This window comes from Ursus americanus, chromosome 14 (assembly GCF_024610735.1).
Source record: "Ursus americanus isolate L20-20 chromosome 14, mUrsAme1.1.p, whole genome shotgun sequence".
Taxonomy (NCBI): Eukaryota; Metazoa; Chordata; class Mammalia; order Carnivora; family Ursidae; genus Ursus; species Ursus americanus.
The window spans coordinates 28,040,808-28,056,159 of NC_142140.1; the positions used below are offsets into that span (position 1 = coordinate 28,040,808).

The 15,352-nt window shown below is 44.0% G+C and overlaps 1 protein-coding gene across 1 annotated transcript in view; it reads left to right on the plus strand.

Annotated features, from left to right (window-relative positions):
• The window catches only part of CADPS (calcium dependent secretion activator), a 799,713-nt gene that overhangs the window by 633,735 nt on the left and 150,626 nt on the right, over positions 1–15,352 (plus strand). The window contains exons 19-20 of the mRNA XM_087866885.1: positions 8,134–8,242; positions 14,351–14,563. Of these exons, the coding sequence (XP_087723011.1) occupies positions 8,134–8,242; positions 14,351–14,563 (322 nt within the window). The remainder of the gene's footprint in view (positions 1–8,133; positions 8,243–14,350; positions 14,564–15,352) is intronic.

Sequence of the window (15,352 nt, forward strand, 5' to 3'; positions counted from 1 at the left end):
AATGGCTGCTGGGCGGGCAAAAACAGCTGGTGTCCCCTCTAAAGAGAGTGCATTATAACCAGAAAGACAAAAATGCATTAAAAGAGGCAGTGCAGGATTATGCAAGATTCTCCCCCTCCAGTGCATCTCACTGGGCACAGCAGCCTGTCTTGGCATCACCTGGGAGTCGCCTGGCCTCTTCCAGTAGACTGTATGCTGTTGCAGAGCCAGTTCGGTTTCCGATTCGTCTTTATGTCCCTTCCTCTTTCGCCCACCACACACGTACACATCTCAAGCTCCGTACCTGGCCCAGGAAATGTTTGGTGGAAGAAAGAAGGAAAAAGAAGAGAGAGAAGAAGGACCCAAGCTGGACTTCAGGTGGTTCTGAGAAAGGAAAGATCGTATTGCCTGGAGAGTGGCTGGTGACAGCTTCCCAGAGGAAGCAGGACAAGGGGCCCTCTCACCTTGACATGGAGTCTCCCCTGCCACTCTGAGGTAGCCAGTCACTGTTCCACAGGACACACGACTTTGCTCTGAAAGTCTTTGAAGTGACAAAGTACCTAAGAGAAATAGGTGACCTTTTACTTTGCAAGAGATTTCAGGGGGGGAAGAAAAAACTCTTCAGGAAAAAAACAGGAGGAAATGTGCCAAAAATATCAGTGGAGCCATGTCTGTACAATCTGTCCTGAACTGAAGAGGAGAGAATGGTTGTTTTAGGCATCATGGCCTTCTCACCAAGCCTTCTACCACAGGAAGATGTGAGTTGTACAGTTGCTAAAAAGCAAGTTCTGTGCTCCCTTGTGAAAATCCGCAAAGGCCAGGCATAGCCCCTCTGAAGCTCAGCATCGGTCCCAGAGAGCAGGAAGGAACAATTTCAGGATTTTAATATGTGTCATTTACATGGGATTCTCAACTTTCAGTAGCCACAAGGTGTGCTGGGGACATTGATCCTCCAAATTTAACCTTCTGTTTCAACTTAGATTCCTCGCTTAACAACCTCTGTGGTCTTCAGAGGGGACAGGACGGCCCACCGTCACAAGGCCTTGCTCACCACAACAATGTCTAAAGCAGTTTGGTTCTCTGTAGAAAATACTGCATTGTTTTGGATTCTTCCCATTTTGTCTTCTCCGTGGTTTAAGTGATCACATTTACAGGTGCTTTATCACAATGATAACCAAAAAACTCATCCCCTTTGAAACAACCCCAGTGCCACCATAGTTGCAAGAGAGAAGTTCAAGGTCACCAATTCTGGCCCAGTTCAGGGGAAGCAAAACCTCTCAGGTTGCTTGAAGAGAAGGATGACAGAACGAGCGATGACAATTAGCAACCAAGAGCCGCATGAAGTGATACCAGTCATATGGGCAAATGAGGACCAGTTCCTTTTTAGCCACGAGACCCTTCCACTGAAACTCAAAATGCAGAAGTGAAACCAGGAGCACCACTCGGGCCAAATGTGGGGAAGGGTGAAGGAGCTGGGCAGGGAAGCAGCCTCCCCTCAGCCTGCTCCCCGAGTCCCCAGGTAGCCTCGGAGCAAGCTCTGCAGAGCCCAGTGCACAAGCCACACAGAAGCAGCATATCTACCCAAGTGACTTACTGAATGTTTATTTCTCTCTACTCAGACATTAGGTCTTGGGAAGTGTTTATATTTTATAGAGAGTTTGCAAGACATAATTTCCAACACAGTTATGAATTTCATTAAATTTAATACAAGGAAAATAGTTTGAAGAACCTAAGAGGAAGAGAACACATCCAACACTAGTCTCCTTAAGATCATCTCCCCTCCCACCCCCGGCTCTCCCCCTCCACCACACACACAGACAAGCACACAGAGTCTACATTTTGGCTGTCATGTGGAGCTGTTAAAATTCTCCCTACGTGAGAATTCCTCTTAGTGCTACTACCTTGGGGGAACCAAAAGATAGGTTGTAAATGGACTTCCTGCTAGCCAGGGACAGAGGAATCCTCTGAGGGGTTTTGAACTGAAACAGCCATTCCCATTTTTAAAGATTGGGGCTAACATCATTATGTATGTGGCTGGAGTCTGCCCCCCCACCCAGGTGTGGAAGAAATGATGCAGTTGAGGGGTATTTCTGTGCAGAGACTTAAGTGTTCCTATGCAATGAGATGGTGTTCTCCAAGTATGGGCCTGGACCACTTCACTGGGTACTATTTAAAATCCACATCCCAGTACACCATCCAGAAGATTCTGATGCAGGAGGTCTGGCATGAGGCCACGGAATCTGTTTGTTTCACAAGTACACCAGGAGATACTGATGCAGGTTGTCCAAAGTTATCTTTAGAGAAATATTGGCTCCGTGGTCATTGTCCTTTTTAAAGTGAAGGCTCCATCCCCTTTAGACCACACACTTTCAGAGTTTATGCCTCCCATGGAGCTGAGCACCAGACTAGCTACACACATGATTATATGCAAATGACATAACAAAGCTTCTTCAGCCATGTTCCTTTACATTCCAGTAAATGCCCCCAAAACATGGCTGCAAACTCTAACTCAGGGATTAAGGGGAAATGGGTCCTCAGCACCCCAAATCAAGAAATTGCTGGTAAATTCATTCTAAACCCTAGATGCCTTGGTAAACACCGATTACCATTGTTAGGAACTCTGACCAAACCAATGCTAATAATGAGGGTGCCAATTCCATACCGCTCTACCTAGAGCTCCCCACTTTGGGTGTATAAGGGAGGAATGAAAGCAGACAACTCATCATCCAGTCCAGGCTAGAAAGTCTCCTTACTATGATCTTTTTATTTTAAAAATATTTGTAATCAGTAAAATAAATTAAAAAATAAAATAAAATATTTTTACTCTATGCCCAAAAGACTTCTGGTTAAAATCAGTTTTTGATTGGTCTTCATCCAAAGTATTTCTGAGCCTTTTTTCCCTCTTTTAGAACCATACAAACCATAATATTCTGTGTCTCTTCTGATGATGCTAGCAATTGGTTATATTTATATGGTCTCTTAGACTTTATAAAGTGTTCATCAGATTGGTCTTTACAAACTTTCTGCACTACAGTGAGGACAAGTCTTATGCCATTTCATATTTGAGGAAAGTGAGGCTCAGAATGGCTAAGTGATTTGCCCATGGTCAACAGCTAATAGGCAGCCAAAGTGAAACCTAACGTAGGTCTTCTGACTCCAAAGGCTTTCCATGATTCCAAGCACTCAGGTGGAACTGGTCCCCAAAGACTTTTATGCATATACAATGTTCTAGAACTCGATTACCTTGCATCAGATAGAACCAATATCCTAAATCCATATCCTATTTCTGATTCTCTAGAAATAATGTAAAGACTAAAAACTCTGACTGCTCCAGCTTTCAGAAAAATCACTAAATCTGAATAAAATATTGTCAGATAATGTAAAATGCCTTGGAATATAGCAGTTGTCACCCAGGAAACCATATTAAAATAACTTAACCCCCCCCCAATGAATTGTAAAACGTATAAGTAGTTGAGTGATTTATAACTCTCTGAATGAATGTCTATTTTTTCCACCCAAACATACATTGCCTCAAAGGGCATTTCTGTTTTTATTCTGGTTGCAAATGACAACAATCAACCGCAACTAACTCAGGTTATAAAAGGGGAAGAACTGTATTGGTTAGTTAATTAAATTAGCAGTTGAATAAAGAGTCTTCGGGCATGGGTAGCCCAGGTCTCAAACACAGCCGTCAAGACTTTGACTCTATCGATACCATCTCTTGACTGTGCTCTCCGATGAGCTGGCACCACCCTCAAGCAACATCTCTCCACGTAGAGGAATAGGGAGGGTCAAGATTTATGACAGTTTAGCACCCCCCAGAGGAAAGAAAGCTTTTCATTCTCTGTGGTTTGAGCATATCCCCTAATTGATCTTTCATTGGCCCAGTGTGGTCATGTGCCCATCCCTGCTCCAATCACTGCAGCCAAGGAGATGTGATGCTGATTGGCTAGGCCTGGGCCATGTGTCTCACCCTCCCTACCTCCCCACAAGGCTCAATTAGCACTATACTATATAATGGGCTGAAAGTGGGGAAGGTGGTGATTGCCCAAGTAAAATTAAGATTCAGCTACCGGGGAAATGAATGCAGTGTATTCAAATCAAAGAAGTCTTCCACAATTATTACCAACATCTTGATTTAAAGATAATGGAACTGAGTCCCAGTAGTTAACTGAATTGGGCCAGGCCACACACCTAGAAAATAAGGGATCTGAGAATCAAATACAGGTCTGTATAACTCCAAAACCTATTCTCCCCCTACTCCACCAAGTGGCCTTCGTGTTAATGTCAATCAGGAGTCCAGGATTTTAAACTCTGTGACCCTTCATTTACAACCAAATCACATCAAAGATGGTCTTGGGCTCCTGGCTGACTCATTCCATAGAGCCTGCCACTCTTGATCTAGGGTTGTTAGTTTGAGCCCTATGCTGGGCGTAGAGATTACTTATAAAATGTGTTTTAAAAAGGAAGTTAAGCATCATAAAATAAAATAAAATTTAATTTAATTTTGAAAAATGGTCCTTGGTCCCGGGAATTCTGTTCTTCACATCATCAAATTTCTCCATCTTCAGATCTTGGCTCAATCAGTCAATGCTTCCTCACGCAAACTTTCCCTGGCCACCCAAGTAGACCAAATCCCCAAGTTCTTACAGTATCATATATCTCCTTTTATACCTGTCCCCATTAAAGTTACTCATTTCTGAGGTAATGTGATTAATGTCTGCCTTCACAGTAGACAGGAGAGCAGAAATTACATCTGATTTTGTGCATCTTTATATTCCAGCACCAGACACAATATCTAAGTATGTGTTAAATGAGTGAATGTACCATAAAGAAAGAACTCTTCTAAAATGGGTGTATGTGAACTTTGGGCTAGTGACCAGGGTTCAGAAAAAATGACAGCTGAAGCATTTATAAGGAGTGATGGTAAAGGCAAAGAGAGGGGGTTTAGACAAATACATTATATCATTCACTGTATGTGCAAGTACTTCAGTCTTTCCCGGGGGTGGTGGGAGGAAGGAGAAGGGAGAGTCAGGGGATCAGAAAGCACTGACCCTTTCATCTCCTATCTGGGCTCTAGTTGTTAAATCTAATTGAAACTCAGGGACAACCTGAAAGTTTCTGGACAGTTCCTATATGTTAAAGCAATGGTTCTCAAGCTTTAGTGTGCTTTAAGAAATATCTAGAGCAATAATGAAAAAAAAAAAAAAAAACAGTCCCTGAGACTCACCCTGACCTGAGATTCTATTGTTCCAACTTATAGAATCTGCATCTTTATATCCTTTCCCCCACCCTCCCATACATACACGCTAATGAAAATGGCCTCAGTCCACTCTTTAAGAAGCACTATTAACAATAGTGTCTGAAAATAAGGTAGTTCAAATAGTGCCTGAAAACAAGCTGAGGGTGTGTGGGAGGTCCAGTCTTTTTACACAAACCTTGAAGCCTATACCCTCAGAAGTCCCAGCAGCCCATCTGATCCCGTGATTCCATATGAAGGTACCACCGGCCAAAAATCCCAAAGATGTAAACACTGCAGTTCTTTTGCCCTTCTCTCCAAAGGGCACTTTCAGATGTCTGCTGGTCATGTGAGATCATGAGATCTCCGTTTTCTGTTGTTCTAGGCCAGCCTCTCTGGCAGCGGTGGCCAATTCTCTGACTTCTGACATGTATTCTAGTTTCTTCTATGCCGTCATTACAATAGCGCTCACCATCTCATCAACTTCTTATCAAAATGCAGTTCAAAGAGAATTTTACTGTGGCAGAGAAACATTCATTTCATTCACTTAGTGATGTCTTGTAGAAGCTTTAAAAAAAATAAAAAAGTTCCCAACCCTTTGACTATTCCTCCACCCTTCAAGCACTCCAGAAAAACTGAGATTCCCCCTGAAATCTGCAATAATTAGAATTTCTTCTCCCTCCCTTTATTTCCTAAAGAAAGTCACCAAATCCCCAATGAAAATGCTTCTGAAACCAATTCGTTTATGTGAGCCCGAAGTTTGTCAGGACAGCTTCCGCCATATTACCAGAAGAGGGCAGCAGGGTACAGCACTCCAGGAAGCAAGCGCCTGAACTGGAACAGAAAAATCTAAAAGCCCAAAGCGTGTAGCAATAGTAAATGCACAAATCTTGAAATAACACCCTTCTGTTGTGATATTTTTCTGATCTCAACTTAGTGTCTGCAACTCTCTGGCTAATCATCCCATTATGAAACTACATCATCTCTCGTGTTGCCAGAGACAGGTAAAAATCACCACAGAAAGATTCCAGCAATAAGTGTGACCACTGCCACACTGGGGACCTGGGAGATTAGTTATTTGGACCAGTAATGAGTGGGAGAGGCCTGGTGCTGTGCTTAGAATAACATGTAAATTTTGAAGGAAAAACCCTCTTTATTAGAGTATACATACTTTCTAGAACCAATCAGACTCAGAGTAAATGCCCTTTATATGGTAGATTTTGCTTATAAGGAGGGAAATATAATGAAGATGTATGACTCCCTAGGCTTACCTTCAAAGGATTTATAATCTAGTAGGGAAATATACCTACTCAGCTACTCCATAGTAGAATGCTGGCGCTTAATGCAAGGAAGCTGCTTATTTAAATGCACATGTTGAGCATGTGCTCTGTGATTGCCGTACGTGGTATGTGAAGCCCTTCGTTGCTCAGTTAATCCCCCAGCAACAGGAAGATGCACGTAAAATACAGACATGGACTCTGAGACTTGTCAGAGCTGGGACGGGACCCCTGGCCAATGTGCACTCCTAACTCTCCTTTTTAGGAGAAGAGGATGCTATTGGTTATTCTGCTTATTACAAAAAACAATACACGTCCACTTATGAAAATATTCTTCGCGATCTGGCCTTCTGTTTCCCCGAAGTCCCTCCAGGCCTTGCACTGTAAGGAGCCGGTTCTGCAGATCCCACACATTACGAAGAAAGTTGTCACCAGGAACCGACAGAGGGCAGCAGTAGATACACCAATCATTCCCCTTTATCTGCCATTAGGAACAGCAGGCCTCAGAGGATGTGGGAGATGGGTGCAGAGTTTGAAATAACCAATTTCTTAATGCCATTTAAAAAAAAAAAAACAAAAAGACATCTCACCATGGAGGAGGCTAAAAATGTCCCCAGTAGGGATCAAAGTTCGCTTAGAAAATGTCTCTCTTAATAAAGGGAACTAAAGAGATAAGGGATGTGGCACTCCTTCTCCAAGACATGTGACATGGTGGATGGTAAACATGCCCACGAGCTTTTAGCCTAAACCCCAAAGGATGCTCACTCTCCCAGGGGCTCCTTGCAGATGAACCAGATGTAGGAATGCGAAGGATCCGTGCTGGGTGTGCATACACTGTGGCGACAGGGTCCCAAAGGCCGGCCTGCAGCTGTGGAGCGCCCGCAGGGATGCCTGTGTTGGCAGTGAGGGCTGCACAGGGACAGTGGCCATGCCATCGGGGGCTGAGGATGGCTCAACTGTGACTGGCACCCAGCGATGGAGCGCTCATTGCTTGTGACAGCGTGTCACTCCTGCACTTGTCTGAGAGTCAAGGAAGACTTCTCAAAGCAACCGAAAGCACTCCTTCCGTAGGAGAAGGGGAGAGGGGAAACAGAATGGGTGGCTTGATGCTGAGACTTGGCTTGCAGAAAATAAAATGGTAACTAAAAATCACTGGGCATTTATAAACGGGTGTCTGGTCCCTAATTGCAAACCAAAAGGCCTGTGGGAACATGGCCGTCTTGGCCAGGGCCATGGTTATATTAGGTAAAACCTACCAAATTGCCACTATTTAACCAGTTTTGACCTACAAAGAATGGCTTAGCCAATTAAAATAACAACAATAATAATTGCCACTAGCTTTTACCAAGCACTTACTTAGTGCCAAGAACAAATCCCAAGTGCATGCCACATGTGAACTCATTCAGTTCTCACAATAAGCCAGTGAGGAGGTCAGTTCTCAGACATGAGGGGCCAAAGGACCAGAGAGGCTTAGTAACTTGCGCTAAGTCACACAGCAAGGAGGTAGCAAAACTCAACTGGAACGCAGCTATTAAGTGCAGGGCCTCAGGGACAAGGACATGGTTGACTGGAAAGGATTTCTTCAGGGAGGATGGGCCCTAGGGTAGCAAACTTACCGTCTGTGCTTTTCCTTCCCAGGTCAGTCAGTACACATTTGCCATGTGCAGTTATCGGGAGAAAAAAGCGGAGCCTCAGGAACTTCTACAACTGGATGGCTACACTGTGGACTACACCGACCCCCAGCCAGGTACCCACCTATCCTCTAGGCTATGAACCCTGGAACTTCCCCTGGCACAAGTCATGGGTCAACTAATATTTCCTGGGCCCTTCCTCCATGCTAGGCACTAAGCTGAGTGACTAAGTCACAGGTGATTGGGACAGCCACAGTCCCTGGACTTACAGAGTTTCCATCTGGTTCAATGAATGCCATCCCAGTCAAGGGCTTTGGTTTGACTCAAGGGATCCTCATAAAACCAAAAAGAAAATGTAATACCTTTTTCTTTTACCTAGCTGTGCCCACATCAAATATGTGCTCCACCTAGAATGCTAAAAAAAAAAAAAATTACTGAAAGAGGAGTCTTCTGTGTGTACTATGGACCATGTGCACGTGTGTATGTTAGTGCGTGTGGTTTTTCACCAGGGATGTGTGGGCTTAGCAGGTGTTGTGTCTCCGAGTCTAAGTGAGCCTGTCCTGTACATCTGTATCTGCTAACTACAAGTCAAGGTTAGCTGATGGCACTGGAAAGGAACACTCTCCCTAAATGTCTTCTTTCCTAGGAAGACACCAATCCACAAGCATAGGCATCCAAGCTCCTAAGCCTTATGTAACTAAAAGAACCACACAAATGGTAGTATTTCTCATAAGTTCTACATCCTGCCCCCTCACACCTCTTCCCCCCACCCATTTTATCTTTCTCCCGGGAAAAAAAAATGAATAAAAATCAGCCTCAAAGAACCTTCAAAATGGGGGGGGGGGGTGCGAAATCATTTCAGCATATTAATGAACAACAAGCACCAACAGCCCTCTCCCAGAGAAGTTTATTTTTATGCCAAATCTGTACAAGGGAAGCATTTCCAACCATACTGCATTATTTGGCCCAAAACCTTTTTTTCTACTCCCATATTGCTCTTCCACATGCAACAAAATACACATAAAAGAAAAACAGAGTTTGAGAAAAGATGGAATGTTAACCTGAAAAGGTGTGGCAGGGAAGGCCTTGGGCCCAGTCTGCTTAGGAAAATTAGCACCTTCAGAGCCCCAACCCTTAGTGATTTGGACCAGCCCCCATCTCTCCGCTTGGTGATTTGTTTCCAGCCAGAGCATGATACAGAGCTGACCTTGTAAGGCGAGCATTAAAGGCTCTGCCTGGAACTCATCATACTGAATAGAGCCTATGAGTTCGAAACAATTTCATGCAACATCTCACTGAAAGCATGTGACTCCTGCATTAAGAAACCAGCCCTCACGGGTTTCTGCAATAGTCTGCGTTCTTCTCAAACCATTGGGTTCTGTTCAGAAAAATAGATTCCAACTTTCCAAAGACCTGCATTTTAAAGTGGGAGGCAAAAGGGCCCATATGAGAAGGAAATGCCATAGCATCTTCAGACAGTAATTTCTTCTAAGCCATTTCCCAGCTCCTTTCCCCTACACGATTGCATTTGGGCCTGACCACAATTCCACCAAGGAGACAGGACCAGGATTATCTTCCCATTTTGTAAAGAAAGAAAGAGCTGGAACTCAGGGTCTCACCCACGTCATTCTTTGGCACTTGCTGTAAAGCATAGCTACGTGTACTGCTAGAGCAAAGTAGAATTGTTATTTTATCATGGGAAAGCAGAATTCTCTTCCCACAATGGGGAGCGCAGGAGCGGAGAGAAAGCTGTTCTACATACATGCAAAAGTTAACTGTGCACATACATTATAAAAGCCTCTCTTCTTTTTTACACATCAGTCTCATGGGATACAATTTTTAAATTCCTTTACCAAAGATGTAAATGGAAAGTAAATTGATTATGTTCTCGAGAATAATAAGCAACTTATTTTCTGATCTTCCATGTGCCAAGTCCTATTTATTTCCAAATGTTTGCTTGAAAATGGAGTTTTAATACTCCCAATTGTCGTAAGAAGTCTAACTTAGAATTTCTTAAAGAGTGCTTTAACTCCTGGGCCCCATGCCTAACCTATGAACCAGAAGGGAGGAGGGCAGGATGCTCATATTTAAATAAGCACTGTTGAGGATCCCTGTGCACAGTCACATTTGCCAGCTGGAGACGGCAGTGAGGCACACCTTAGCCACGGTCCTCAGAGATTCGAAAATCTCCTCAACTCTCCCGACGGGTGAGTGTGCACACAGAAAGTACTTCTGAGTCCCTCCTGTCTCTCGCACTCTTGGCTTTCTGCAGGTCAGTGGAACCAACAGGTGGAAATTGTTTATGGGGTAGGTAGCCTTGCAAGTGTGCGTGTTCTTGCCTCTGTAGCAGCCTGGATCGAAATGGGCACCCAGACACAAGCCTGTGAGCCAAATCAACCCTACCTGTTTAGAATCTTTGAAATATTTGGGGAATTGGTAAATAATTGTATGTGAATTTGATATCCAGGCTACTCATTTTAAGCTAAAAGTGAAAATGCTTCACTTTCAGTTTCCCTGGGTGTGGTTGGGAGAGTGGACAGTAATCTCTCAAGTCCTATTAGATTAAGTCATTCAGTCTAAATAAAAAGATATTCAGAATAATCCAACAGCACAGTTTAAACAACTACATTAAGCCTTAGCATTCCCATCATAAATAGACTGTGTCCATCCGGCAGGTTACTGGAACAGCAGTCCCCCCCTTCAGCCCCACAGGGAGCCAGCCACCACTCCCCGCCTGGTCTCCCTCTGTCCTTTCGCAGATGTGTCTTCTTGTGCTTGACAGATCGGTACCTGTGGGGCTGTGCTCCACGTCCCCCATGAGGAGCCCACGTCCTGTCACCCATCACGGTCTACAAATCCAGTCCCCAGGAATCACTGCCCTGTCGAAACCTCTCCTGCCTTGGAGCATGTGTCGATGTTCACTTTGCTTTCTCCTCCCTTGGTTTTCTTTCAGCTGCAGTGCTCTGCTCCCTCCTTGCTTTCACCGGGGTGCCCTTGGTCTCCCATGCTGTCTGAAAAAGCTCTGTTGCTCTCCATGGCTGTCATTGCCCTGGCTTCTGCCGCTTTAGATATTTCTCCTTGTGCCCTAGTCATGCCACAATCAGGCTTCATTCTGTTGTTAACAAGTAATTCTCAGAGTGCTTTCGCTGTGTGCCAGGCCCTGCTCTTTAGCTTTGCGGCCGAACAGCACGAGGGGTCCAGTTAGCTCTGGAGCCAGGCAGTGGGGTTAGAAGCCCAGCTCCGATGCTTACAACCTTGCTTTGTGTTCATCCCCTTCTAGTCATAGCCTTCTCTGTGATTGTTTCCTCATTTATAAAGTGGGGATAATAGTACTGACTTCATAGCACCATTGGGAGGATCAAATAAAAATCTGAAAACTGCTTAGTATCTTTCTACCTCGACCTCTCCACTCTCCAAAGCAACCCTGACAGTAGCTCGAGGAACGCAGCATCCGCACCCCCAGCTGCAGGCCCTGGAGGGTGGGGAGTGGGGCAGGGGCTAGTTGCCTCCAGTGATGGTGAGCCTGGCATTCAACAATAATATCAAAGTGGCTTATCCCAAAAGTTACCATGAGGCTGGGCTGCAGAAGGTCTGTTGACTCACTCTTCCTTTTAGCTCCTTCCTGTTCACTTTTCAGGGCTTAAACCATCCCTCAAAGCTCTTCTTCCTTTCCCTTCCAGCTTTGCCTTCTTCTTATGCATCTCATCAGGTTTTCCCTGCTTGCTACCTGTGTATCATATCATGCCATCCAAACCACACGTTTAAAAACCCTCCATAAAGAATTAGGCAAAATACTCTCGCATAATCCTAACTACCAAAAAGCTTTTGTTAAAAATGCTATAGCACTAAACCCTCCACATGAAGAAGTAGCTATTGATTGTTCTAGAGTCCCTGGCAACTCTAAGTACAGAATTCCCAACACACGCCCACTCTATGGAATAAACACCTGAGTTAACATCACTGGCACCATGGAGAAGTCTTAGTGTCACCAGAAATCTTTTCTGGCGCCAAGTGTCAAGCCAGCTAGTGACAGGGCCTTGATGGAAATTTGGGGTGCTATTCACTCTGCTCATTCTCCCCTCAGTATTAAACTGATAAGTGGATGGATGATGAGGAACCCAATGAAGACAGGAAGCTTTATTTCCAGCCAGAGAATACCCAGTGACCCTAAAATACAATCTTTTGGAATATGTTGACAGACACAATGTCGCTGTGGCCTGAGCCCAAATAGGCCTTCACCTACCTCTCTCTAAATTTTAACTTCAAGAGCTGCCTGTGGGAAAAGGCAGGTCTGAGAGCATTCATTCATTCAACAGGTATTTGCTAAACATCTACTACATGCCATACGCTATTCTAGGCACTAGGGATACAGCAGTGAACAAAACAGACAAAAACTCCCTGTCCTTATGAAGTTAAGTAAATTATTTAGCTTGTTAGAAGGTGATAAGTGAGATAAGAGGGATGGTGACTGAGGAGTAAGTTCGGGGAGGGACTCAACAAGATTGTGATATTTGAGCAAAGATATGAAGGAGGTAATGATGCAAATCTTGGAGATAGCTGAAGGAAGCATTTTCTAGACACAGGAAACAACAAGAGCAAAAGTATCAAGGATGTACCTGGGGTGTTCGAGGAACAGCAAGAGATTAGTCTGGCTAACAGGAAGTATGTGCATTTATTCACTAAGGAGAGAGTAGGAGGAGACAAGGATAGAAGTAGTGGTGGGTCAATCCAAGGGGCCTTGCAGGCCTTGTCAGAACCTAGACTTTTCCTCCAAGTGAAATGAGGAGTGACTGGCAGGTTTTGTGCAGAGGAGTGGCATGACTTGACTCTAGCTAAACTGATTACTATGGCTACCATTAAGAATCGCCTATAGAGAGTGAGGACGAGGCAGGGCAGATAAGATAGGAGACCATTAAAATAGTCTAGGTGAGAGCTGAGCATGACTAGATTCAGGAAACACTGGGAATAGAAGAAGGGATCAAATTCTGGTAAAATGTTCTGAAGGTATAGCCATCAGAATTCCACTGGAAGTGGGTAGTGAGAGAAAGTGAGGAGTCCAAAAGGACCCCAAGGTTGAGGGCTTGCACAGCTAGAGGGATGAGCTCAGCTTTACTGAGGTGGAGAGGAGTTTGGGAGAAAGACCAGGAGTTCAGTGTTAGATATGATGAGCTTGGAGTGTCTATCAGATATCCATGTGAAGGAGTCAAGAAAACCATTAGATGTTCAGGTCTGCAGTTCACAGGAGAGGTCCAGGGTGGAGATAGAAATGTAGGGACTATAAGCAGATTCATGATGTTTAAGACTGGATGGCCTCACTGGGGAAGAGGAGAAGAGGTCCAAGGACATACCAGGATGCTACAACATTTAACAGTTAGGAAGAGGAAGAGAAGCCAGCAAACAAGACTGACAAGCAGCTGCCAGGGAGGGAGGAGGAAATTGGGTGACCTGGAACCAAGTGAAGAGAGTGTTTCAAAGAGAATCAACTGGCAAATGCTGCTGATAAGGTCCATAGATGGAGTAAAATGTAGACTCTGAACTGACCTTTGGATTCAGCAGTGTGGAAGTCACTGATGACCTTGACAAGTTTCCGTGGGGCAGCAGCCTGATTGGAGAAGCTTTAGGGCATAGTAGGAGGAGAGAGACTCTTGTTACTATAAGTGTGGTCCTTAGACCAGCACCATCTGCATCCTCTGTGAGCTTGTTAGAAATGCAGGTTCTCAGGCTTCTCCCCCAGACCTACCAAGTCAGAAGCTGCATTCCAACAAGATGCCCCTGGGATTCATAGGGGCACTAAAATTTAAGAAGCCCTGGTAGAGATTCCCCCTATATTGTAAAGAGAACAACAATAGAACCATAGCTAAAGGGAGAGGTGGGGTCAAGAGGTGTTTTTGTTGTTGGTGGTAGTGGTTTGTTTGTTTTTAAAGACGAGAAAAATAGTAGTGTACTTATAGGCAGATATCTACCCAACCAGTAGGTAGCTTGCTTGACACTCCTGTCCCCAGCCAGACAAAGAAAAAGACAAGAGCCAGTCTCAGAATATCTGTTTAACATTATGGCTCTACTCTGTGGCCAAGTGGGTATCAGACTTCCCATCCTAGAGTCAGATAAATTGCTCCTCCCTTCTCTGGCCCAAGAAAAAGCAGCAGAAATGGCCTTTGTCAGGCCTTGGTTCCACCGAGAACACGGCAGCTCAGCTTAGGAGTGTTTATTTCCTTGTATTCCAGGTTTAGAGGGTGGCCGAGCCTTCTTCAATGCAGTCAAAGAAGGAGACACCGTGATATTTGCAAGTGATGACGAGCAAGATCGCATCTTGTGGGTCCAAGCCATGTATCGGGCTACTGGGCAGTCACACAAGCCTGTGCCCCCAACCCAAGTCCAGAAGCTCAATGCTAAGGGAGGGAACGTGCCTCAGCTGGACGCCCCCATCTCCCAATTTTGTAAGTAAATATGCCATTTGTTAAAAATAGCTCTGTAGAGGAAAGTAAATTTTCCAAAGTTGAATTAGAAAATCTAGTTGCTTTTATGTTAAGGATTCATTAAACATGTTTGCTGAAAAAAAAAAGATGAATTCGGGTTGGGGGGTTGTTGGGACCAAAGTGTTAGATGAAAGTAATTTTAAAGTGCAATACTTGACATTTCCCCCCCAAGGACTAAACAGAGGAAAATATATTTTAGGTGGATTTTTATCTCTTTGTTTTGGTGAGAGTTTGGAATTCACAGCGAAACTTGCATTTGTTTGAGTCCTTCAAATATAGTAAGTTATGTATGTCCTTGACTCATTTCTTCCTATTAAAAGTAATTTTAAAATAGGGCTTGATTTGAAGTAAATTTAAATCTGCAACTTAGAACCATTTAAAAATAAATGATGACATTATCACATGCAGTGGAAAAAAAAACAAAAAACAACAACAACGAAAAATGGTACCTAAAATCCCATTCTGAGCAAACATACCAGGACCCAAAAATGAAACCATCTCTTTAAACAGCCTTGTTTAAAGGTTTAAACAAACCTTAAAACAGGTTCATTTTCCAGCTGCTTCTCCTGTTACCTCCACATCCATTTTAATTTCTTGCCCCTTTGCCATGACTTTTTGTTATCTGGGATAGTTTTTGTTTTTGTTTTTGTTTTTGTTTTCCTCCCAAACACTTCTGATACACGAGGCAAGGTGAAATCCATCATATGCTTGGAGGCGGTTATTAAAGCAAAGGAAGTGGAAACACTGGAA